Source organism: Tetrao urogallus, assembly GCF_951394365.1.
Source record: "Tetrao urogallus genome assembly, chromosome: 12".
Classification (NCBI taxonomy): domain Eukaryota; kingdom Metazoa; phylum Chordata; class Aves; order Galliformes; family Phasianidae; genus Tetrao; species Tetrao urogallus.
Window position 1 is genome coordinate 8,697,803 of NC_136825.1, and position 26,807 is coordinate 8,724,609.

General features: G+C 41.0%; 2 protein-coding genes and 1 pseudogene across 3 annotated transcripts; 2 read left to right on the top strand and 1 right to left on the bottom strand.

The window, feature by feature from the left end:
* Positions 1-1,755: 1,755 nt before the first annotated feature.
* CIAO2B (cytosolic iron-sulfur assembly component 2B) lies at positions 1,756-3,484 on the bottom strand (the record flags this gene model as incomplete). The annotated part of the gene is made up of 5 exons (XM_079541302.1): positions 1,756-1,853; positions 2,380-2,425; positions 2,841-2,966; positions 3,195-3,287; positions 3,338-3,484. The coding sequence occupies 5 exons, from the start codon at positions 3,482-3,484 to the stop codon at positions 1,756-1,758; spliced, it is 510 nt and encodes a 169-aa protein (XP_079397428.1).
* On the top strand, positions 3,483-14,972 carry LOC306950905 (fatty acyl-CoA hydrolase precursor, medium chain-like; annotated as a pseudogene). The gene is made up of 14 exons: positions 3,483-3,697; positions 5,769-5,851; positions 6,410-6,614; positions 6,919-7,051; positions 7,311-7,447; positions 7,645-7,798; positions 8,041-8,142; positions 8,971-9,064; positions 9,552-9,692; positions 10,791-10,871; positions 11,751-11,898; positions 12,531-12,697; positions 14,297-14,454; positions 14,889-14,972. The product of its transcript is annotated as a fatty acyl-CoA hydrolase precursor, medium chain-like (transcript).
* Positions 14,973-17,056: 2,084 nt separating this feature from the next.
* On the top strand, positions 17,057-26,807 carry LOC306950906 (fatty acyl-CoA hydrolase precursor, medium chain; the record flags this gene model as incomplete). The annotated part of the gene is made up of 15 exons (XM_079541303.1): positions 17,057-17,148; positions 17,429-17,499; positions 18,281-18,485; positions 19,088-19,232; positions 19,653-19,786; positions 20,123-20,276; positions 20,869-20,970; positions 23,219-23,323; positions 23,454-23,504; positions 23,948-24,088; positions 24,172-24,258; positions 25,310-25,457; positions 25,666-25,797; positions 26,159-26,231; positions 26,630-26,807. 15 exons carry the CDS (start codon positions 17,057-17,059, stop codon positions 26,805-26,807), a joined length of 1,818 nt encoding a protein of 605 aa, XP_079397429.1.

Genomic DNA, 26,807 nt, shown 5'->3' on the forward strand with positions numbered 1-26,807 from the left:
TAAAGCACATCAAACATCTGTTTGCAGCCTACTCATCTTTCTATTACCCCCCATATTTGCATTCCTGTCTTCCACAAAATCTGGAAGGACAAGTTTCATTTTACTGTTAAAAATAATAATAAAAAAAAATCAATATCAAGCATATTGCTTATGAATTGCTTTCACATACTGCCAGAGCTGAAGTGGTGCAAAGGCTGGCAGTGTCAGGACTGATCAGTTCAGTGATTAGGCCTGAGAGACAAAGAGCATATTAGCAGGTGTGTCAATCTACTCCTTTATTAGCATTAATTTTACACAAATATTATTTTTATTTCCAGTTTCATTCAAACATCAAACCAAACGGTCATTATTCGAAGGATGCTAATCAAATAAGCAAATAAACGCTGCTGAAGAGTTGGCCTTCTACAGAAGCTCTGTGCTTACTGGGTGAGTAATTTCTAAAATGAGTAGATTTGGATTTGTTGCTGTTCTGTTTTCTCGTATATGTGAACTTCACCATTTCACTTGGTTTACCACTGCCTTAGTTTCCTGGCAACACAGACTAGCCTGTTCCAGCAGGCTGTGGTGTCTACATAATGTCCTTCATAAGGTTTACTGTTTTTGAAATAGCATCTGAGATTATCCAATACAAAATACTGAAACGTAAAGCATCACTATCGCACATCTAACTAACAAACAAAAAAAAACCCAACCAAGAACTCTATACTAATTACTCTGTAAATAACTGATAAACGTACTACATAGCTGATACATAATATTGTACGTCTGCACCAAAATACCTGTCAGAACTATTACAAGCTGTTATTTTTCCAGTATTAGAAACAACTCTTAAGAAAGTTCAAATTAATAATGGAATTCTATCTGAATGAATTTTTATGCCACTAATCCCTACAGTTCAAATGCCATGTTTCGCAGACCAGAAGCGCAGGCTAAATATCACTGCTAAACCTGTATATGTTTAAAGCAACAGATAGTGAAATCACTATATGTTTGTGAAATCACTAAGTTTGACACAGCTGTCAAACTCTACCAGGAAAGGTTTTCAGCAGAGTAGCTGGATCACTTCAACTGAAAACTACCAAAGACTCCCTCCTGTCAGGAGGGAGGAAGGAAAACAGAAAACAAAGAAACAAAAACCTCCTCAAAGATACTGCATTTGATACAAGTGATGAGTAAGGAAAAGCAAGTCACATTTTATACATATCTAAAGAGCCCTCCATACTGGCTGTTTAGATTAACATAATAATAATGATAAATTAGATGATTTAAAATTGCTTACAGTTATTGCCGCAAATGTTTTACAATTTGGCACACAGGAATTTGTAGAAATCTTGATGTTTGAAGGAAAAACTGTGTTAGTCCAAAATAATCACATGAGTATAAAGATTTCAACTGCTACTTAACTTGGTATACTTGTGAAACCCAGTGCGCAAACTCCACTTCTAAAATGCAGTCTATAAGTAGTCTTTAGACAGTAAGAAACCTGTTAAAAACAAGTTCAACCAAATCTTTTTTAAAAGTTCAGAACAAAAATCACAGCAGTGCAATACTTAGCAAACGGAAAAAGCCAATTTACATCACAGCTTTATAGCTACCAGCAAGCTAATTTTCTCCATGCCTTTTATTTTTTTGAAGAAGTAATGGAACACTTCTTTAAGGTAGTTTTATTTTGCTCATACATACATGTAGCATTAGCAACACCACTTATATACAAAATTAATACAGCAGAATACTAATGGTTTCCTGATCAGGCAATTATGATCTAGCAGACAAACACTGATTTACCACTTCCAGTAAGTGAGAGTTTTCCAAAGCAGCTGCTACACGTTCTTTATCAGCAAGCTGTTTGTTAACTGCACAGAAAAAAATACCACAAGGAACTGGTCAAAATATTGGTACAAGGTCTTTTTAGAAGCACTTTACCATGAGACTAATAGTCTCAGTGTTGCTGTGGTACCCAGCTAAAATAACTCCACAGATGCTAACTATATCACAAAGCTGTGGTCTAAAGTCAAAGACAGCACATTAGCAGATCTCAAACCAGTAAGTTATTTATAATTCAGCAGCAGGAAGTTATGCATGTGTATGTGTAACAGGAAAGGAAATTTACCTCCTGCCTCCCCCTTCTTTCTGTGCCTTCCAGGTAAAGCAATGACTATTTGACAGCACAGGCTATCCAAGGAAACATTTAATCTAAGACACTGAGTACTTGTAAGTTTTGTTATTACACATTCCTGTTCTGTAACATCTCCCAGAAGGGGCTGGTTTGTGTACAGTCCCAGATGTTAAACAGCTGATCTGCAGGTGGAAGAATCTATCTTCTCTCTAATTTTTGGATTAATAAAAGAAAACCACACAACAGAGCAATAAAACGCTTACCTGCATGTTCAGAGGCATGTGTTCCTGGTGTTATATGAACATCCATCTTAAAAAGTATGGAGAAAGAAAAAGGAGACAAGTCAACAAAACACTGGAAGCTCAAAGTATTTAATTAAGAAAACAGCAAAACAAAGCAACAACAAAAGACATTCCTGGCACGGACAGATGCTGTACCAGCAAGAATAAAACCAAGTCCAAAAGAACACCACATTTCCACTTGCATAAGCCTCCTTCAGGCAGAGGGCTAAAGCACTGCCATCTCCTTCTGTGCCCTCATGCCTTCACACCACAACCCCAATCAGCTGCGATGCCACCAGCACAGAACTGCAGCTCTGCTCTGCTAGTTTAGTTCCTTCCTCAGCCTGGAGCGTTTCCCTCCTCCATAACGTGGATCAAAAAGTTTTAGTTGCTTTTGAACACCATCCGTCTCTTCTGCTTTCCAGAGTGACTTTACTACTCACCTTAAACCTCTCAGGCAGTGATCTGATCAGTTTCACTTTTATGGACAGGCCGATTAGCGTTGCCATGCTGCAGTGCGGGATGGTGGGTGTGAACTCCACTGCCACGGTGCTCTCGGCATCGTTCACCTGTTGGAAAACAAACCAACAGGTTTGTTGCTGTGCCCTGCCTGCAGCGCTCCATGCACAGCACTGCTCGGGTTTTCTTTGCTGAAGGCTTAAAGCATTACGTTTAAATGCAGTAAATTCACATAATACACTTCTTTTCACGGTAAAAAAAAAAAAAAAAAAAAAAAAAAAGTAATGAACAAACAAGGAGGAAAAACAACAACAACAGCAAAAATAAGACAGTCTCACTTTAACTCGAACTTGCTCGACGACATTCAGCTCCTCCAGGGTCAGGGGATGCTCGGGGTCGTTAATGGAGCGGATGAGATGTGCGGCGTTAAGGAAAGCGGGACGGAGGCCGCCCCCCCCCAGCCCCCGCCCGCCCTCCCTGCCGGCAGGATATCGAAGATCTCCCGGTCGTCGATGGAGTCGGGCAGCTCGTCGTCCTCCTCCCGCGCTGTCACGGGCCGCTCCCCCGAGCGGCGGTAGATGAGCGGGTTGGCGTTCTCCAGCGGCACGCCGCCGCCCGGGCCCACCATGGCTGCGATGCCGGCGGGGCGGAAGGAGCCCGGACGCGATTCGCCGCCGGACCGGGCGGGGAGGTTTGGTGCGGACTGCTCCCCTGTGGGCGAGCGGTGGAGCGGCACCGAAGCCGTGAGCAGCCGTGCGGAGGGCTGGCGTGTCGGCGCGGTGCTGAGCCCGGCAGGGGGAGGAGCTGTGCGGGGAGGTGGTGCGGGGCTCCGAGGAGTTCGGTGCTGGGGAGGGTTGGATCATGTTTTGCTTAAAGCAATGTCTTTCGTCTTTGAGTTAATTTGAAAAAGCAAACTGCGTGTAAAAAAAAAAATAAATCACGTTGTTACAGTAAGTGGAGCGATCGGGGCTGTAGCGATGTTTTACAGCGCAGCTTCATTCACCCCTTGGTCTTAGGAGTTAGGCATTGACTTCTGTGTAAACACGCAGTATCTTGCTTCAGCTTCTCAGCCATATATTTGATTACTTATCACACAAAAAAAGATTTGTTATCACAAAAAAGAAACGATTGGTTTTTGTTGTTATCTCTCGAGTGACAGCTTGCTGGCTGCCTCGAGGTACGGTTATGGGTAATGAAACACCGGTCGCCCGAGCCGCCCTGCTGGCAGCCGGCAGAAATAAAAGCTTTACTCCTGTGTTACTCGCGACAAACGTTTGTGTAAGCAGCCCCGGCACAGCTGTGCCCGCGCACTGGGCAGCCGTTTGATCCCTGTCGCTGCTGCGGGATGCAGGTTGTGCACCAGGAGCTTTTCTGTGTGTGACTTCTAACGGTTGGCTCTGAATGGAACGGCAGCTTCAGTGCGCTTTCTGTTGGTATTGTTGCTGTGATAAACAGTTCTTTCAATTCAGAGCACTAAGAAAAGTGAAAAAATGTTTATTTTCTTAGATCACTAAAAATTAAATAGCAATCTATCTACTTGCTAATACGTCTGATACTGATTTTGTTCACAGAGAAGAGGGAGAAAAAGGATAAGGAGGTGATGACTCAAGCTGATGAGGTGAGTGAGGGCGGATAAGGTGGGATAGCCTAGAGCTCATTTGAGCTGATAGGTCTCACTTCCTGTTTTGGTATTTTGAGGAGGAACTATTTACAGTGAAAAAAGCATCTAAAGAAGAACCAACTGACAAATCTCAAGACAGGGTGAACTTACGTGATGTATTACCCATCTGTTATGGAGAAGATGGCTCTGCACTGTCTTTATTTTGGAGGTGAATGAAGTGAAAGCAGTGCAGCAGACCCTGTATGCTTTGCAACTGAGTTCTGGTGACATGGTTTATCTGGGAGATGTAAAATGAATCAAAGGTGGAGAAACACAGATCCATTATGTAGTGTTCTGCCTGCTGAAAACTGGGAGCTAGTGGAGCAGGCTAAACTTGTAGATCCAACTGTGAAGACCTTGAGGCTTATCTGTTTAAGGCCAGTTACTTGCTTTGAGCTTTGTCATGCTCCTATGGACTACAGAACTTTTTGAGATTTCTCAGCCAAAAGGGGAAAACTGGGCAGTTTTGGATAGCCAGCTTATTTCCACCATAGGAAGCTATTTTATAGTGAAGGAGTGGTCATGGTCTTTTCCTTGTCTTTTGAGGGAAGTACACGTACCATAAGGTGTTGGCCTTGCTTTCTAACCTACACTGAGGCTTCTCTGTTGCCTTGTGCAGTCACAGAAAAGATGCTGTAATCTGGCCCTCAGCTTTAATATCCCATTTATTTTTAAATATGCAAAAGGGTTAAAAAACTAATTTGGAAGTTGGAGGCCAGTTCTTGTGGAAAAGCACACATACCATGCTAATTGTGGTGCAGATATGCTAGCACTTGTTAAACCTTTGCAATAACTAAGCTTCCTTTCTTCCCAGTTATTTGTAATCTGCAAACACTTTTTGTTGTGTTTGTTTGTTTACAAGAATTTTAGTCAGTAGCTCTGAAACTCTTTAAAATTTCACTGCTTTGTAGCACTTATAAGATTCAAAATATGAAGTAGTAAATATTTAAATGGAAATTGAGATGTGTATAGGATTGTAGAAGTAAAAACAGATTAACTAGGATAAGACCTTTCATTGTTCACAGTTGATGCTGGGCCAAATCATCCATCATCAGGATCAGGTAATGACAGGTATATTACACTAAGAGATTGTATTTGTTCTCCATTTCAGTTACAGCTCTGAAAGTGCTTAATGCAGTGCATTTTCAGAAGGGAATTTAGCTGTGCTCCCTACTAAGAGCACAGTCAGCAGAGGCCTTTGTACCAGTGTCTTCCACATAAAAAACAGAAAATAATCTGTTATCCAATTTAGGAGAAAAATTGCTCCTCAAACCCAGATTTCTTTGCTTTGTATCTTGGGTTGTAGTTTAACATTCACCACTTGTGGAACAGAAGGTGAGATGCAAAGTCTTTGATTTTGATTTTTGATATATATATTTTTTTAACTGCTGATGGGGAAGCTACTGCACTAATATATTACAGGGTAGTAGTTTTCAAGAGCAGTACCTCTCTTCTATTTGTATTAGCAATCTGCAAAAGAATCCTAATAAGCTCAATGCAAAAGTGACTTTTTATTTTTAATGAAACCATTTTGAGATGTTTTTATGAAAATAATAAAAGGGTTTGTTTAATAAAAGGATATTGTTTTATTGAATGGTAAACTTAGAAGATACTGATGATTTTGTCAGTTACCGTTTGGTCTGAAATTGTTTTTAAGATTTATTATCTTGCACAGTGTGTAAACTGTGTCCTACCTAGCTCCTACTCATAAACAGAGCCAGCTGTGGAAGTTTTTGGTGAGGAGAGTGTCATTGCACATAAGTAAAATGAAAACTGAACAAAATTGAACAAGATGAAATCTTCAAAATAAATTGTTTCCTTAAGAAAGCCTCAGTGAAAAATCTGATAATTATGAAAATGCAGATTAATTCTTCCGGCTTATGTGCTACTTAGGGCAGAAGGCTGCAGAACCAGAAGTGACTATTGCATGTGGACTGCTCAGAGGAAAACAAGTAAATGTGAAGGGAACAGACAGACTTGTAAATGTTTTCCTGGGGATTCCTTTTGCAAAAGCACTTGTTGGATCTTTGAGGTTTTCCCCACCTGAACCTCCTGACCCCTGGAATGATCTGAAAGATGCAACTTCTTACCCGCTGCTGTGAGAGCTGTTCATTTAACTTGCATGTATTGTACTTGCTCATATTTGTCAGTACTGTCATATTTGTTAGTGTACGATTGTTAGTGTATGATTTTTATTAAGGTACTTGGATTGACTGGTAGTGGGATATTTAATAAGAACTGTGGGATTAGGAAACATAAGGATTCCTGTAAGTAGCAGAGAGTTCAAGTGCCAAGTGGAAATTCAGCCTGATAAAGAAAATGTGTTTTGTCTATCATTGGTACATAGCTAATATTTCAGTTTTATTACTAATAATTATGCTTTCTTTCTTTCTTTTGTGAAGATGTCCTCAAGATTTGACCATGTTGAAAAAAGCTGAAAAAAGTTATAAAGAAAAACACCTTCAATTTCGGACTTCTGAGGACTGCTTGTATCTAAATGGTTATAGCCCTGCAGACAAGAAGAACAAATTACCTGTATGTAAACCCCTTGTGAAACCTTGTGATCTACAATGTCTGCTTTTAATCCTGACTCCTAAGCCACTTAATTGCTTTTGAAAATGTTGTCCTGTATAAGCAGGACTAATATTATGCAAAATTCACAATCCATAAACATGAAATTAAGCTCCCATTGACTTTCAGTGATTCGAAGTTATTCATTCTCTTTTGCATTCCCTTCTCATATGAAATCTGCTGACCAATGCGTAATGTATGTCTCACCCTTTTTTTCTCAAAGGTCGTGGTGAGGATCCATGGAGGCAATTTTGTATTTGGTGGTGCTTCTAGGTGCAATGGTTCAGCACTTTCAGCCTGCGAGAATATTGTAGTGGTAGTAATAATTCAGTACAGACTTGGACTCCTTGGATTTTTCAAGTAAGATGAACCATTTCACTTTTCACTACATACTTTTTGTTTTGCTTAAAGCATAAATGGTTTATGTGGTTAAGTGGTTGAGTGGTAAGACCTTTCCTTGGCCAAATTGCACAAACTGTAAGTTGGCAGTTAATTTTATTTTGGTATAAGAAATATTACTCTTCCTGAGATGTTAGCTTATACTGCTTTTCTTTCAGTACTGGTGATGCACATGCTCTTGGGAACTGGGCATTTTTGGATCAAGTAGAAACTCTTCAGTGGGTCCGAGAAAATATTGAACACTTTGGTGGGGATCCAGGATCAGTCACACTCTTTGGTGTATCTGTGGGATCTTGCTGTGTTTTTGCACATGTAAGTGCAATAGATAACTAAAATGTCTTTTAAAATGTTCAAAAGTAAACTCAATTAGTGTAACATTTAATGCTTAATCCAGTTTTTGAAAAGAAGATTAAAGGTACTTTGTTCTAAATAAGTCTGATCACTTTCCCCAGAAGTGTATTTCCGCACTGATTGCAGCAATCTAGTTCAGCAAGTTGTACGGGATAAGGACCATGATGCAGAATAAATGTTTTCTGTTCCTCCCTTTTTGGCAGGTTTTATCTACTTTGTCTAAGGGTCTCTTTCATAAAGCAATATTAGAGAGTGGAGTTCTAATTCCCTCTAATAAAGATTTACTTCTTTCAGCAGATCTTAAGGTAGGATCATTTTTGCATTTTAAAGCTTCCATAATGAACAGTATTTTTAATATCTGATTATTTGGTTAAAAGAAGAGGAAAATCTGATTGCATATTATGCAAACAAGTTGATTAGGGTTATTTTTCAAGGCATATGTATGGATAAATAGATTAGCACTAAGTAAGATTTTAATTCAAATAGTCTGTATATTTTCAATCTTACTGTGTTCATTTGATGTTGGAAATAGGTTATACAGTTATGAGATTATAATGTTTGTGGGTAGATTTAAGTATTTTCAGTTACACATACACCTAGCTGGGCATATGTCCGATTTCATGCACACTGTCACTTACATAATAATGGTTGAATGTGTTATGGGACATTTAATTAGAAGAAGCACTCAGTTTTTATTCAGCTATGGGCTTTTATGGAGACTCTTAGTTTGAAGTAAAGCAAACAAAACAGAACAAACAAAACACCTTGAAATGAAAGCACCTTTCTTGTTTCTCTGCCTGAAGCTGTAGGCAGTCATAATTTGAAACTCACAAGCTGATTCTCTGGACTTCCTTGTCTTGATTTTTGTTACAATTTCATGCTATCTCTACAGCAAGATTGGTTATATATCAGTGAACAGAAATATAGCACAAAAGAGAAGTACAAAAGAATTATTTCTCTTAATGATCTAACTGTAGAATCTCTAGTAAAATCAAGTACTTGAAGATCTATCAAGCTCACCTAAACTAGGCCTTATATAAAACAACAGTACTGTGTACAGTGATCTTATGCATATAAATTCCTTAAAGACTAACTCATAGCTAACAGTTCTTGTCTTTGTTAACAATTTTCTGAAAATTGCAAATTTTAAGTGTGAGACCAGCAGTTCACTCACACTAATAAACTGCTTGAGGAACCGGGAAGCGATGGATAGTCTTTAACAGTACAGTAAGTGAAACTTTACTTAGTAACAGATTTTTTTTTGATGGCACATTTGCAGAACTTCAGATCAGCTTCTGATCAGTGTTAATAATTGACCTGCTCCAAAGTTGATTTTTCTGAATTTTTGTCAAAGTACACCCAAATATGCAAATTATCTCACAGGCATTTTCTTTAGTTAAGACTTTTTTTAGTGAAGTGTCACAGCAACTGTAAAGTTGTGTGCAAGGCTCAAACATAAATATACCTGAATGTCAGTTGTAAACGGTACAGGATCAGAAAACCATTAAATTATATCTTAACGTACCCCAGCCAGGCTAGCATTTCATAGTGTTGTGAAAAACTAATTGTGTGTTACAGTGGCCATAGGTACCCTGATTTCCTAAAGCTCTTTCCTGCACCTGGAATGCTAAATGTGGGTGTTTTATTATGTGACTTGAAGGAAAAAGGGAAAATACTATTAACAAGTAATTTGATGTTTTTTCTACTCCTTCAGGAAATCCCATTTCTACCCTTAGTTTTGGATGGAGTATTTCTTCATAAGTCACCTGAAGATACATTGGCTGGAAAGGAATTTAACATGGTCCTGTTTATGATAGGAGTCACCAATAATGAATTTGGCTGGAATATTAAATCTGTAATTTAATATCTGTTCTTCATTTTTTGGAATGTTGGTATTCAATACTGCAGGTGATTCTGAGAAGAGTGGGGGGAGGTCTTCGCTTGTCAGACACTTTTTACGTATGCACTGTTAGGAATACATACAAAGTAAATTTTGCTTTCATTCTGATTTTGTAGAGACCCAGAACCAGTTGGTCACAAAGCAGTAAGACAGGCTCCATCCTGCATGCTCAACTGTCAATATTATATAGTATTTTCCATAAATTTAATGCCTTAACCAGGCAGAGAAAGTGAAAAATAATGCTGCAGTCATGAGCTTATTACTTTGCAAAAATAAAAACAATCCTTTCCCCCACAACAAACACATAGGTGTTACCTGTGCAGTATTCAGGATCAATACACTGGACATTTAAAAATGCTGTACTGATCACTGTAAACATTTTACCTCTTATGCTGTGAGCTCTAATGAGTGCTGTTTGTGTTGCTGCCCCTGTATTTGTTGTTATCATGCAATAAGATTTGTTGGTTAAAAATCTCAGAAAACCATTGTTTTCTGAGTGGAGTACAGGTATCCCACTTGCACTCTTTCATGTGAATTCTATGGGTAACTTCAAGAGAACAGTTGCTATACAGTGCAGCAAAATGTGGGGGATCGATTTGTCCTGTCTTTCTTGTCCTCTTAATTTTATAAGTATTCATGCTTGGCTTTGTAATGCAAAGCATTTGTTCTGAATGTACGTAGTATTCGTGAGTCTCTGGGAGAGGGGCTGCCAGTGATCCAAACAGGATCTCCCCTACCTGAGGGAAAATAAGCCTTTGAGACACAACAAGCTTGTTGCTTAATTCTGCCCTAATGCTCCCCAGTCTTGCAAATCTTTTAACAACGTATTGATTTAAGGATAAAGTACATAGTTAGAATGGCTGATGTAGTAACTTCCATGAATGAAACATATGCTGTGGTAAATGCAAGCTTTTGAAGACAGTTCCTGCATTTTTGCATATGATATGTTGCTTCAGAAATAAATATGAGTAGTAATAAAGTGGAATAAAGTTGTTAAAATATGAAACTTTGGAGAAGTTAAATGGCTCTAGCAACATCTTTTTTTCTGTGCAGACATCAACAATACCAGCTTTGAGAGATGTGGGACATAAAAAATCAATCACTTCAGCTTTAGAGTTTCTACTACCAATGATGGTAAGAATTGCTGCACTAATCTAAGAAGTAAAACCTCGTTTTGGTGCATATCCCAGATTTGTGAAGTTTAGTGTTCTCTAATTTTCTGCTTGTGCACAGTGTTACTAATGCTCAAGGTAACGTTACAGTTTGAGGAGAATGCTGGCAAAGCTGGCAGGGCTGCAGTGTATGGAGCTAATCAGAAGTAGGTTTGAGTCAGGCCTACATTCTGGGAAATACCTTTCTTCTTCAAGAAATCTGAACCAACATTTTTGTGTTGTGCATTTGTATGTAGGATTACTGTAATGATGCCCTTACACTATTTTATATCCAGTCTCCTGCGTATTGGGTTTCAAGGCAGGTTTTTTCAGTAAATTAAATATAGCTTTTTAAGTAGTCACTGAAAATATTTTGCACTCTTTGTTTTGAACTGTATCTGTCAAACAGTAAATTGTAACACTAACGACCTAAGCTGTGTTTAGAAATCCTGATGGTCTTGCCCTGTAGCCTACTAGTCTACAGATCTTTCAAGAACTCAAACTTGTTATTCCTGTCTCTTTTCTCCTGAAGAAAACAGATGCCAAAGGCATTGTCAGGATGGGTGAAATTCCAAACTTCTGAAAAATAATTGATTCCTAAGGAGTTCTAAATCATATAACTCTGTTGTAAATTTTATCTGAAACATGTTTGTTTTGTTTTGCTTTTCACAAAAAAATGTCAATGAGTTTTGTTTGCCATCATGCTTTTCCATCGGTATGGGTGCTATCCTTTACTCTTCTACCTTTGCAGAACCTCTGAAGTTCAAAACCTGACATTTTTAGCAGCTAATTGAAAGTGATAGTTTTTCCATGTTTCCACTCCACACACCCCCCCCCCCCTTTTTTTTTTAAATTTGTTTAGAATTTGCCAGCAGAATTGTTGTCAGTAATAATGGATGAATATCTGGAAAACACAAATGATCCTGCTGAGCTACAGGACCAATTTCTGGAATTGCTGGGGGATTTCATTATTGTCATACCATCCATTAAAGCACTGAGTTATTACTGGGGTGAGACAATGAACACTCTCTTTAAAACAGTCTCAAAACAGGACACTCAAACTTTTCACTACAGGCTGAATTAAATGGTATAGAAACAAATCCTGTTGTGCAGGTAACCCTTCTTGAAATTCCCACTGGGAACTTTGAGAATGAAGTGTGATTCAGGGGTACAGAACCACATCAAGCAAATGATGTCTTTACTTTTGTACTTGTATTTTGCACTTGGGCTTATGGTTACAATACACTGAGACAAGAAAAGGATAACACAAGTAGATGTTTGCTGTGTAAATTACACAAGCTTAAAAATTGAAGGAACCTGGAATTTCCCTTGTAGCCCACTACTGCTTCAGAAGTCAGCAGCTCTGCAGTGTAGAAACTTTATGACATCTAAGCATAGGCAAGGCACACCAAAATATGCAGAACTGGGAAATAACTGGATTTTGTTTTCTATCTGTATTCCCAAGGTGAATTTTTCATCTTCTTAATACTATGCATTCTTCATTTTTAATTAAAGATACAAATATATATTTGGGAGTAGTGTTACATTCAGAAATGTGCCCAGTTGCCTGTAAAGCATTATACATATTTAAAGTAACACTAACATGCTTCTCCTGCAACTCTCTAAATGTGATGTCTTCTAGATTCTGGTGCACCTACTACTTCTTTGAGTATCAGCATCGTTCCACTTTATACTGGGATACTAAACCAGAGTATGTGAAAGCTGATCATGGAGATGAAGTTGGCTTTGGAGGACCTTATATGGCAGGTGACATAAGCCTATGGGGTAAGAAATTAAACATCAGCCTTCGTTTATAAATTACTCTTGCAGTACTGACATTATTCAGTATTGGTACTTCCATTTTAATCCAGTTGTAGTGCACATACTAGCAGTGAGATCAAGATGTATCTCTCTCTCTCCTTTGAATTTGTTCAGCGTTACTATATTCTCCATCCTTTATCACAGGTTGCTGTTTCTGAAGCGCAGGAAGTTATATACGCTGCAAACAATTAAGAAAATGAAATTTGTAGCAAGCTTTCTGACATTATACTGACACTGTTAATTTATTTTTAAGTCAAAGCTCTGCGGCAAATTCATTGAGGGAAAGATTGATTAAATCATCTCTAGTGGGAGATGAGCAGAGTGCTCAGAAAGCAGGAAATCTACCCTGTTTCCTTTGCTTGAGGTATTTCAAGTAATGCGTCCTCTTTTCTGAGAAATCTGACTGGCTTTCAGGCTTAAGAGGAGAGGTTGCAGTCTGTTTTGCTGAGCATTCCAGCTTCTGTTCATTAGAGCAAGGCTGGAAGTCCTGTTTCATTTCTGAATGAAGGTCTAAGAACTAGGTTAAAGTGTTTCATTCCATGACTGAGTTAATAAGTCATCTTTTAAAAAAAATTGAACTGGTGCATTGAGAAATAATTAAGAGCATGCTTGCAAAATTGCCTTTGCCATAACAGTTTGGGCATTCTTGTAGGATTTTGGAATCATGAGCTCTGCTTGCTGCAGGCAGAATGCATTGTTGCAACAGCACAAATAAATGTGCTGATCACTGAATGTTTAAGTAAAAGGTGTCACCCTCCTCAGAAATATTGTAAATCCAGTACTTGTCACTGGTTGCATATGCCTAATACAGTAATACTCAGAAAGCAGTCTTTTCTTTCTCATGAAACAGATTGGGTACAGTTCTCATTTTGAAAGAAAAAAACAGGAATATATAAAGTTGAATTTTTTCTGCATTTATTTTTTTCATTTTCACAACAGCTAATAGTCTTTTTCAAGGTTCATGCAAACTGAAGTATTTCCTTTTACTCCAGTGAACTTTAGAGCAATCCAGCTGTGCTGCATTGATCTGTTACCAGAGTCTTTTGATTTAGCTTACATTTTGCATCTACTTTTTACTTATAATACCTTGTTCTTAGAGAACAACTAGAGAACATTGTACAGTTCTGACTACCCACCTTTGTAAGGAAAGAATTCTCATACAAATTTTCTTTTTTTGTGTGATATGTTGAGGTGTATTTACATCTGGTCATCCATGTAACTGTCTCTAAGGGAATATTCCCGAAACTTTGAAGCATGGAATTCCATCCTCTTGTATCAGAATGAAGAAACCTTTGCCTTGTCATGCTCAGAGCAGAGAATTTCAGTCCCACAAAGGACTCAAAGGATGAGATCTATGGAACTAAACGACGTGGCCCATTTCCTCAGTTGTAGTGGCACTCAGGAGACAAGGGTTTGTTTATTGATTTATTGGTTGTGCTTCTGGTTTCCTGGAAGGATGCAGGCAAATCCTTTCACTTCCTCGTACCTCAGTTCCACTGCCTGTAGAATAATTATGCTGATCTTGTTCGTCAGCGGCCCTGAAATCTTCTCTTGATGATTTCTGGATTGCTAAATTGCAAATTTCAGGCTTTTTCTCTTTCTTTCTTATTGTTTACAGGAATCCTAATGGGGAAGGCCTGGCTGAATGGCCATTGCGTAATCTAAATGAAGAATGCTTGGAGATAAATCTAAGACAAAGGAAAGCCAGAAAGCTGAAGGAGAAGAAGGTAGACTTCTGGGAAAAGGTGATGTTTGAAAAGCCAACTAGGAAAAGAATGGGAAACAAGAAAGCTAATCTAGAGCTATAATTTACTGTCTAAACATGCATAATAGGCATAGTATTTAGGATTGCAAGAGGAATTATTTGAAATATCCTTGAGGACAAAATAACGTGTCCCTTCCTTTCACCTTTTCTTTGCAGTTCTCATATTTACCCTTATTCGCTGTAATTATGGCAGTGGATCGATTTCCACTCTGTGATCCTTTGCTTTTCCCTCGGTTCCCTCTGTGTCCACAAGAGAAGCCTCCCCTATTAATACAGTTAACAGATCTGTCTGCTCCTCAGGCTTTTCTGCAGCTTTGCCATTGCTGAAGAAGAATCTGGCAGCAATGTTGTGTTGATCGAGTTCAATCAATAAAGAGGTGTTTTGCAAGTAAAAGTGTCTTTCTCGTGTCAGAGATACGTGTGATGCTCCTGAGGTTTTGGTCTGATTCACACACAGAAATGTCCTCTGAACTTTTTAAGGACAGTTCTGTTGTGTGACTGAGTTTTACAACTGAGATAGCAGTACATTTCTGACGGTTGCAGTACCTCGTCTGGAGCAGTGGTGCAGTGCTGGAATTCAGATTGCTCGTCGATCTTAGGAAAGGAGAGAAACAGTCTCCGCTGCCCTGAGCTTCTTTCTTTTTAATGAGCAACAACTGCCTCAGAAGGATCAGGCGTGGTAGCATTAGCTTTGTGCTTTCTGTGTTTTCCATGGTGCTTTATTTACACGGCGCTCTAGGCTGCGCTCTGTGCCGTCTCTCAGTTCCAGTGTCTCTTAGCACTGGGTCACAGGCCCTCATTACTGGCACTGGAGAGAGACTTCATTTACCGGAATTACTCCAGCGCCCGTTTCAGCTTGGACTGCCAAGAACAAGCCTGGATCGCAGCATTTCAGCATTGCTTCTCATGTGTTACTCTGAGGCTGCTCCAGCTGTCCCAGCCGTCTTGCTGACCGTTCTGCTACCTTCCAGCAGCATGGTGCAGCTATGTGGAAGGTATGGGCGCTCCTCCTTTCTTTCCTTCCCTTGCCTGTCTTACACTCACTTGTTACATGGAAACAAACTGTTCTAGCTGCATTTAGTCTTACCCAGTGGCTGAGTTTAAAAAAATAACTAAATAAGGAAGCGAGCCCACTTTAAATGCAGATTTCTGAACATTTGTACCCTATAGAGTTGAATGCAAATGTCTTTGTGGGCTCTCTTTTAGCTATGTGCCCATAAACATGAGGTTTGTCTCTATTTTTCTGCGATTGAAATCAAGACAGGTAGCAGTGCATTACGGAGCGGGAGGCAAATGTCATCACGTGGCAGGATTTTTCTGACCTGTTCTCTGACTTGTGCATTGTTCACTGATTGAACGTAAACTGCAAAATGCTCTCCATTAAAATGAAATGCCAGGCAGCATCCAAGAATTCCACTTCCCAGGTATGTAGCACTGTTTCCAGATTCCACTAGTTTAGTTTATGCCACTTAGAGTAAGGGTCTCCACATTTGCAGAAGCCTAAGTCCAGTTGCTAGATCCTTCGGCCTGGTAGGCTTGGTAGCCAAGGTGGTAAAGATCTAGGTCCAATCTGTTTATTTTATTACGTGAGTGAGATCAGCAGAGTGCACAGATAGCGTTTGCACAAGGAGTAATTTCAGCATGGCAGCTACCTTTGGCCTTCAAGTTGGATATCATCTTCTTTATGGATGGGATGAAAATGGGGTAGGGGTTCAGACATTTTGCAGAATGTGCACATGAGCAGAAAAAAGGGAGTGCAGCAGAGAAAGGTGGAAGAGTAAAGCTTGAAAGGCAGAACAGTGAATGAAGGGGAACTGTGCCCAGTCACTCCCTGAGCGTTCCAGTTTAGTTTCCCACGTTTGCCCACATGAGTTGGGTGTGGAGTAAGGCATCTTTTCTGAATATATGAATAGAGCTTTAGCTCTGACGGGACTACTGTGTGCTTAATACATTGTGTAGAACTACTCTAATACTGGATTTGGGGCACACAGAGCTGAAAAAAAGTGAGTCACTAAAATAATTACAGAAATGCTGTCTCTGACAACTGAGAATTATTTTCATGACATGTGATTACAAAACAGGCTTACAAGGGAAAGATCTATTGACACTGGCCGAAAAAAAAGAGAAAGAGAAAAAAGGAGAAAAAAGAGAAAAAAAAAGAGCCAGGAAAAGAGTCAGAGCCTGGAAACAAAAATCAAACACGGCCACCTAGTTACAGAATGGCAATCTACTTCTCTTCAGCATTTCTTACTGATCGATGCGAGTTCTCCTGGAAGTAAAGCCTCCTGATGTTTCAGTGGGATTAAAAGCGTTCCTACCACTCAAATAGTTGCATACGGCTCCTGTACTGCAGTTGTGGAGAAAGCCTGTCTTAGCTGTTGCAAAACTCGTGTATGGTGAGATACCAGCCAAACATTTCTGAATGCACAGGACTGAGTGGCGGGTGGAGCGTTGACCCTGCAGGAAAAGCTAGGATCTTTCCTGTACTGCTTTTGTCAAAAAGTGTGCATGAGGAGGAGAGTTTTCCGGGTTTGTTCTCTGTGTAGTGAAAGTAAGTGCTGACTTAATTGTTAAAGACGGCAATGGTAACGGTTCTGCAGCAGGAAGAATCTGCTGGTGTTCTGAGGACTGCTTGCAGTGCTTCTTTAAGCAAATCCCTGCTGCGTGAAGTTCTGTGAGGAGCAGTTATAAGGAGCCCTGGGCAGCTGGTGTGAGACTTGTGGGGCCGTTCTGCACAGCCCAAGGTTCCCCTGTTCCCATGTACAGATAAGCGGCATTACGCTCCCCTTGGAGCAGTGCCATGCTGTCATGACAGTTGTTCAAGGCTGGTCCCGGCCGATTCGGTTCACAGCTTGAGCACTGCTTTCCTTATCCCTGTTTGCATTGCGCAACAGCTTTACTGACAGAGTATAAAGGCAGCGCACAGAGTCGATCAGGGTGTGAGTAGGCTGCAGAGTGGCAACTGAGAAGAACATGCTGCTGTCCTTGATCCTCACCGCCGGGCTCACAGCACTCGTAGCTACTGGTAAGCTTCCAAAATGTTTTTCACTGTTGCCTGCTGCGAGGAGTTAGAGTGCGTGTGCAGTTTGCTTACCCGTGGGAGTCCCAGCTCAAAGGAGGCCTGAAGTCCCAACCCAGCTGCACAGAGCTGAGGTCTGAACAGCAAAGAGCCCTTTGTTTCTTTCTCTGGTCTGCTTTCAGGCATTTGTCGCGTTTTTTTTTCACGTGCAGCTAGCAAAACTAAATTCCTATTGCAATATTTTGTCTGCTGAGTCAGAGACTCCAATATGCCATGTTTGTTGTTTGACTCTGATACATTTCGCTCTGAGATTACAGTAAATCTTACCTGAATGTTTGCGCCATTTGTGCATGCGTGCCTGACTGTTTTCAGGTATGGTAGAAGGTGTTTTCTGTTTGTCTGTAGGGTCTACCCAGATTCCCAAGTGTGTTTTGTGCACTCACAGATCCTTTCCTAAATCAGGAAATGCCTTTTCTTTATGAGGGCAATCCGGTGGACTTTTAAGTAACAACAATCCTCACCCGGTCACTGATGGGTGTGGAGAGTAAGCACGTTATATGCTGCAGGCACGGTGTAGCTGAGGGAGATCATAGCTGGGAGCACTATCAGAATGGAGGCTGAACTTCAGTCAGCTCTAGCGATTAGCGTTTGTTGAAGGCTTGTGTTTGAAAAGGAGTTATTGAAACCAAGAGCAGGTGCGCATTCAGGTAGGCAAAGCTCTTAGAAAGCTGTCAGTTGCTCACTAGGAGACCAATCCGTGATGTGATGTTGTGCACGCACCCCCCAGGGCAAAAAGCAGAGCAGCCAGAAGTGGTGACCAAATACGGCACTGCCCGAGGATACCAAATCAAAGTTGATGCGGCTGAGAGGAGCGTAAATGTCTTTCTGGGACTTCCTTTTGCTAAGCCTCCTGTTGGACCACTGAGGTTTTCGGAACCCCAGCCTCCTGAGCCATGGCAAGGTGTCAGAGATGCCACTTCCTACCCACCAATGTAAGTTAAGCAGGAAGAAAAGCTTTTATGTTCCCATGATTTTTTTATGTTCTCACTGATTTCATATTACCTGCAGTTTGAGGATGCTGTTACGCAGGCTGATCAAAAGTAAAAAAAAAAAATTAGAGAAAGACAGAGTTCCCAGTGAGTCACATGCTTGATTGATCATGTATGAAACACACATCTGTTGTGATCTATTTTTTAATTGTTTTACTCCACTTGTATTACTGCTCTTTTAACTGCTTCTAGCCTAATCCCCATAATTGCAGTATAAAATCTACTGAAGATATATGGTAATTCATTTGCAATATAATTGAAGGATTTATAGCTGTATCAGTCTGCTAGTATTCTGTAAGGTTTTGCAATACGTGAAATTACATCTGTTTGCAAAACGTACTGCTCTAGACTCTGGCCCCTTTTTGCACATCTCATGCCAACTCAACTGGAGAAAATGTTAAAAAACACTCTATGTTTCCGATGCCAGCACTATAGAAATGTACTGGACTTTTTTTTTTTTTTTTTGCTAGAAATACAAAAATTTTCGACATACAGCTGTGAATTTTTTTTATCACTATTGATTTTTATTTCTCTTATTTTTTCAGGTGTCTACAGGATAAAGTAACAGGACAGTTTTTTTCAGATGTTATTACTAATAGAAAAGAAAAAGTTCGTCTCCAGATGTCTGAAGATTGCTTATACCTGAATATATATACACCTGTTTCTACAAAAAAACAGGAGAAGCTGCCGGTAAGGAAAATCAGTACAAAACCTCTAGCAGGCTCGATGGCTTCTGTGATTTGATGTGACAGATTGAGCTGACCTTGAATCTTCTAACAGCTTCCTGAGGATTACAGTACTGTACTGCAAACTTGCAACCTGTACAGTATGTGGACTTACTGGCCCAGTTTTTCACGATTGACAAATAAAATCTTACTGGTTTTTTACTTAGGCAGTGTTTGATTTCCTGCAGGGCACTGGTAAAATTGAGGTATTTAATGGAATCAGTGTGTGTTGTGAGGCTGCCAGCCTCCAATCTGAAAGACATTGACCATTTGTGAAATGTAACCTGAAGGACTCATGAGTGAAGCAGCAGAAACAAGGGTATTCAGTCTGTGTCACAGGGAGCTCTTCCCTGTGCTGAACTGTTTCTGCCTGTTCCCTTTTCAGGTCTTTGTATGGATCCATGGAGGTGGATTAGTTTTTGGAGCAGCATCATCCTATGATGGCTCAGCATTAGCAGCCTTTGACAACGTGGTTGTGGTGGCAATTCAGTACAGATTGGGTATAGCTGGATACTTTAGGTAAGACAGGCTGTCTTCGATTTTGATAAACCATTTCTAATGTTATGCATGGAAATCCTTTGTGGAAAGGCCTGTAGAGTACTTGCTTTGGCAAATAAACTCTCTGTTTCTTAATTACCCATGCAGCAGTTGGGAGCAACTTACAAGTCCCAGGTCTGCTTCAGAGACTGCTGTGGCTTGATTGCTGGCCTGATCTCAACCCTTTTCAAGCCAATTCTTTTTCAATTACGCAGAGAGGCTCCTTCACAGCTGATTCCTTGTCCTGCACACTGTATTTATCTGAGTCTTGTTTTTTTCTACATCAGGCATTTAAAGAAGTCTGTTCTTTCTTTCTAGCACTGGGGATAGGCATGCTCGTGGTAACTGGGGGTATTTGGACCAAGTGGCAGCTCTTCAGTGGATTCAGGAAAATATCATACACTTTGGAGGAGACCCGGGATCTGTCACCATCTGTGGTGAATCTGCAGGGGGAATCAGTGTATCTGCTCTGGTAAGTTCACCACAGGCATGAATGTCTATTATTTGAGAAAGAAACCCACTGTCCACGATCACTCTCAGTACATTAATGAAAAATCGGTGAGAAAACGTGGGTGGCTTTTGGGTAAAGCACACATCACCTCAGTCTGATACACAGCTGATAACAGTGCAGCTTCTGGCTGTGGAAAGTGTTCTTTTTGTACCCAGATGATGTCGCTTAGAATCCCAGATGTCGTTTGTCCTCTTCAAATTTGAATGTCCGTTTGCTCCCGACTTCTCTCTTAGAGCTTTTTTATTTTCCCCTTCTGCAGCACAGCCAGTCTGTTGGACATATGTGTACCTGACTCATGCCTGGCTTGCAGTGTTGTTCCCTGAAGTCTTGTAAGCAAAGCTTTATGGGAGGGGAAGGGCAGGCGTGGACTTATCCCTGTTAATGCTGCCAGAGACCTTTGCACAGCAGAACTCTGATCAGAGGCCACAGAGTAACACTCGGATGACATTTTTTTCAAAAAAGGCAGTTTCTGATATTGAAGCCCTGTGTCATGAATAGAATGCATTTCCAGTAATGCCTGTTCTTGTTTCTGGATGCTGCTGCTTTTTTCCAGGTCTTATCTCCACTGGCAAAGGGCTTGTTCCACAAGGCCATTTCAGAGAGTGGTACTACAATTAGGACTTTATTCACTGAAAAGCCTGAGAAGGAAGCACAGGTGGGTATTTTGTGGCATATTTAATGTTTGAGATAGTCTTGAATGTCTTAAATGGTGTATTCAAAAAATGTGGATCTTGGTCTTTTTTTCTTTTGGAATTTCAACCACCTTCATTAGAGACAGGATTCCTGTTTGCAGTAATACACGCTGGGTGAAACTTTGCTTTCCAAATACCCAAATATCCACAGATGTCTGAGTGAAAGCAGAAGACCGAGGAAACAGTGGCAGAAGGCAGTGAATGAGTATGAAATGTACAGGACTATACTGTCTTCAGAAAAAGTTGAGCTGCTGTTTTTGACAGGAAAATTGTACCAAATCCAAATACTGTTCTCTGTACCTTCCACCTGGTGCCTGATGTGCTCAAAGGAACAAAACTTTATTGAGCCTGGTTATAATTAAAAAGAAGAGCCCAATTTAACCCAATTTGTCACGTGTAAGAAACAATCTCCAAGAGATTTGTTTGCTAATCTGGGATGTAAAACAGGCAGCGTTGCAATGAAAAAGTTCTTCCTTATGTCTCATCTATACCTCCTCTGATACTACCTGCAGCCATTACCCCGTGTGCTGCTCGTTGCCTGGGAGAAGAGGCCAAATCCCTCTTCAGCACAGCCTCCCTTCAGGAAGTTGTACAGTGCAATGAGGTCTCCCCTGAGCCTCCTCTTCTCCAGACTGAACAATCCCAGCTCCCGCAGCCGCTCCTCATAAGACTTGTGCTCCAGACTCCTCCCAGTTTCGTTGCCCTTCTCTGGACACGCTCCAGGACTTCAATGTCTTTCCTGTAGTGAGGGGCCCAAAACTGAACGCAGTACTCAAGTTGCGGCCTCACCAGTGCTGAGTAGAGGGGGATGATCACCTCCCTGCTCCTGCTGGCCACACTATTTCTAATGCAGGCCAGGATGCTGTTGGCCCTCTTGGCCACCTGGGCACACTGCTGGATCGTGTTCAGCCGAGCATCAACCAACACCCCCAGGTCCTTCTCTTCTTCACAATCATCCAACCACTCATCCCCAAGCCTGTAACGCTGCATGGGGTTGTTGTGCCCAAGGTGCAGGACCCGACACTTGGCCTTGTTGAACCTCATCCTATTCATCTCAGCCCAGTGATCCAGCCTGTCTAAATCCCTCTGAAGGGCCTCCCTACCCTCAGGCAGATCGACACCACCTCCCAGCTTGTTGTCATCTTCAAACTTACTGAGGGTGCACTCAATCCTCTCATCTAGGTCATCAGTAAAGATATTAAACAAGATGGGCCCCAGTACTGAGCCCTGGGGGACACCACTTGAAAGGGACACCAGCTGGACTTAATTCCATTCACCACTACCCGCTGGGCATGGCCCTCTAGCCAGTTCCTTACCCAAAGAAGTATATACCTGTTCAGACCATGGGCAGCCAGTTTCCCCAGAAGAAGCCTGTGAGAGATTGTGTCAAAGGCTTTGCTGAAGTCTAGGTAGACTACATCTACAGCCCTTCCCTCATCTACCAGACTGGTCACCCAGTCATAGAAGGAGATGAGGTTGATCAAGCATGACCCGCCTTTCACTAACCCATGCTGGCTGGGCCTGATCCTCTGGACAGTGCACACATGCCGTGCAATTTCGTCCAAGATGATCTGCTCCATAACTTTCCCTGGTACTGAGTTCAGGCTAACAGGCCTATAGTTCCACAGATCCTCCTTACGGCCCTTCTTGAAGATGGGAGTCACATCGGCAAGCCTCCAATCCTCTGGGACCTCACCAGTTAACCAGGAGTGCTGATAGATAACCGAGAACAGCTCAGCAATCACTCCTGCCAGCTCCCTCAGCACCCAAGGGTGCAGCCCATCCGGTCCCATGGACTTGTGACAGTCCAGATGGAGGAGAAGCTCTCTGACTGTCTCCACGTGAATCGGCAGGGGCATATTCTGAGCAGCGTCCCAGATTTCCAGATCAAGGCATAAAAAGCCCAGATAACTGATCTGGCTATTAAAGGCAGATGTAAAGCCAGACCTCAGCCCTTCTCCTTGTCCACAGTGGACACATTCCCTGCTGCATCAAGTATAGATGAGAATTATCTTTGGTTCTTCTTTTGCCATTGATATATTTATAAAAGGATTTTTTATTGCCTTTTACTGCAGCAGCCAACCTGAGTTCAAGTTGGGCTTTCGCCTTCCTAAATTCCTCCCTGCATACCTTAGCTACTTCTTTGTAATCACCCCAAGAAGCCTGCCCCTTCTTCCAGAGGAGACTGTGACTCATTATTATTGATTGCAGAGAATTGCTGCCGCATCTGGCTGTAAGAAATCCAGTTCTGCCGCTCTGGTTGAATGCTTAAGAGGAAAAACAGAGGAAGAGATAGAACAGATAACTCTAAAAATGGTAGGTGAAGTTATACCTTGTATATGAGGGGCCTTTCAAATTTGATCACAACAGAGCATGCTGTACATGTCCTGTAATATTAAGAGAACTTGAAAAATATCTAACATCTGTCCCTTCTTTATGTTTTCAGGATATGACAACATTGCAGCTATGCCATACCTCACCTGAGAATTGTGAACAGGTTCCTTCTCTTTAACTCTGTATGAGCATTGAGCTACACGTGTCTCGCTGTCAGATTCTGTCAAGGGAGGAGACAAGAGTATGAGATGTCACAGTTTCTCCTGGAGAGCCTGAACATTACTTAGCATCATAACTATGTCCTTCTCTAAATTTCTTACCGCAATCCTGGTTTTCCTGTTACTTTGCAGTTCCAGTGTAGAAGTTAGATTTTCTCTAACCTCTCCATTCATTCGTACCAGGACATTCCTAACTAAGAGGAGATGTAAATTAACAATAACCTACATTTCACAAGTATTTAAACACAATGCTAATCTTTGCAAATCTTCTCTGGTTCAAAGCATTGGTTGTGGAAAACAAAGAGAGCTTGAATACTACTATTCTTATATTTTCACTTGATGCGTTCATTTGCTGAAGCCTTGACTTTGTTTCTTTGTTTTTTTTCAGGCTCCCATGTTCATCAGTTCCTGTGTGGATGGTGTTTTTTTTCCAAAGAGTCCCAGGCAATTACTGTCTGAAAAAGCAATCAATCCAGTCCCATACATAATAGGAGTGAATAACTGTGAATTTGGATGGGTAATTCCTAAAGTAAGAGACTTTCAGTGGCATTGTTCAGATATGGTTTTGTATGTAAGATTTCCTCATAAATGTGTATTCTCTTTTTTATGCAGATGATGAAATTTCCTGATTTTACAGACGGTCTGGACAAAGAAGTTGCACGTCAAGTATTACAGAACTCGTTTCTATTATCATTTGAGGTGAGAGACCATGTCTAGAATGTAGTGGAACGTTGTGCTGCAGAACTATGATCAGAGGCTACAGAGTAACACTCAGATGACATTTTTTCAAAAACGGCAGTTTCTGATATTAATATTCTATGTCAGTGATCAGAATGCTATTTCATCGTGGGGATAATTCCAAATTCACATTTCGTTTTGCTAATAGTGACGGATCAACATGGAAGATACTCCATATCTCTATCCTACATGCCCCACCTTTTCAAAAGGAATGCAGTGGAAATCCAGAAGTGATGCAGGCAACTAACACAGGTCCCATGACATTCAAGATACACTAGGTTATCCAAGATACACATTCTACCAGCAGGTATGACACAGCACCTACAGAACATACGAGCCTTTCTAAAGCTTCACATGGAGAATAGAAAGCTCACCTGCGGATGCCTAAAATGGCACCAGGAGACCTGCATGTAGACAGGGGAGGTTTTGCTTCCCTGTGTTTTACAAAGCTCTCAGCTTTCTGGTTGCTTTGTGCTCTCCTGAAACCACGAAACTTGAAAAATTGCAGATTAATAGGTTAGAATTAAGAAGCTGATAAACATAGCCAGTACTTGTAAAGGGCCATGTAGAGCCATAGGAATCTATCATAATCTGGGAATGGCAGAGCCCAGGGTTTTTCTGAAAGGGAGTAAGTAATGGCCGTCTGCAGCAAGAAATGGATCTTATGCAATCCAGCAGGATTTCATTTCTCTTACGAGGGTTGTTTCCACAGAAGGAAGTTTCCACAGAGTACCGTATCCATCTCTTAGCATCACCACTTGCTCTTTATCTAAAGGCATTTGAGAGCATCCTTTTTGATCTTGCAAATCTCTTCTCCCAAAGAACATCTATGCTAGGTAAAGGTGCACCACTGTGAACTGTGAGCTCTGCTTGGACGCAGCAGGGGATTTCTTCTGAAAGATGGTGATGTTTGGAGTCCAGCCAGGGACATGCAGGTGGCACTCTCAGTTTACACTGTTACTCTTTTAGGGTGGGTTCTCATTATGAAAAGTACCTTTCTTGTTCATTCCAGGGTGTTTCTTCTCACATGGCTGATCTTGTATTCAATGAATACATTGGGAAAGCAGAGAGCCGTGCTCAGGTGCGAGATGGCCTTCTTGATGCAATAGGAGATCACATGTTTACTTTCCCAGCCATTGAAGTGGCTAGGTACCACAGAGGTGAGTCTCTAATTCAACATCTATTCATATCAACAATGTTTTTCATTCTTGCGCATGTCTGTGGACGTTATGTATGCGTCACACTTTGCTATCAGAAGATCTGCTAGTGTTTTGATTTTGTCAATTTAGCTTTGGTGAAAGTTCATCATCATTGTTGACTGGCATTTGCAATACCAGCATTCTTGCGTTCAATTTTATTTTCTGTTAGATGCTGGCCACCCAGTCTACTTCTATGAATTTCAACATCGACCAAGCTCAGCCACAGGCGTCGTTCCAGAGTTTGTAAGAGCAGATCATGCAGATGAAATTGCCTTTGTCTTTGGAAGGCCATTCTTAGCAGGTGATGTATCTGCGCTTGCTAAACAATTCTTTTAAAATCAACATTTTTGTTCATCTCATTCACCTAAGGACTTTCAGAATAGAATTTTGCTTAGTAACACTGGAATCAAAATAAGCTGGGTTTTTTTCTGTTTTTGGTAATAGTTACTTGTCATTAACGAATTCATCTGTTCTGCTCACATAGAACTCCCACAGCCCAGAGTAACAAGTAGGTTCATAGAATGGTGTGGACTGGAAGGGTCCCTTAGAGATGATCTTGTCCACAGCCCCTTTGAACTGGTTACAGTGTATTGGGATTGATTGGACTGCTGTTTTTTGATTATTGATTTTTGAATATTGCCATTTGTTCTCTCACTTTGCAGGGAATGCTACGGAAGGAGAAAGTAAACTTAGCAGAACTGTTATGAAGTACTGGACTAACTTTGCTAGAAACGGGTGAGATCCGTAGCGCTAACTGCAGCTCAAGTTTTGTCTGTGCTGCCTGAAGCGTAGCAGCAGCATGGTAGTTCCTGTAAATGTGGCAGAGTTTAAGATAAGTACTGAAACAAATAGTTTCTCTTCTTAACGATTGCAAGAAGAACTCTGGAAACGAACACGCAATCCCAAACAAAATCCAAGAGCTATTTGTATCTGCAGTGGAGGATTAGATCCCCGAGTAAGGGCAAACATCATTACGTGTTTGCTGTTCCAGTGATGAGCGTTTTGATAAAAACATCCATCTGTTCAGGTACTAGAATCGTGCAATCTGAGCTCCTGTTAGTCTTCTGAAACGACCTCGGGTTGAGAAGTCAGAGCACAAATGGAGAGGTAACTTTTCATTTTTGTGCTTCCAGAAATCCCAATGGGGAAGGCTTGGTGCATTGGCCTCAGTATGGTCTGGATGAAAGATACCTGGAAATAGACCTCATACAAAAGGCAGCAAAGAAACTGAAAGAAGACAAAATGGAGTTTTGGGTACAGCTCACAGAACAGATGAGGAGTGAAAGAAGGCGAGAGCACACAGATTTGTGA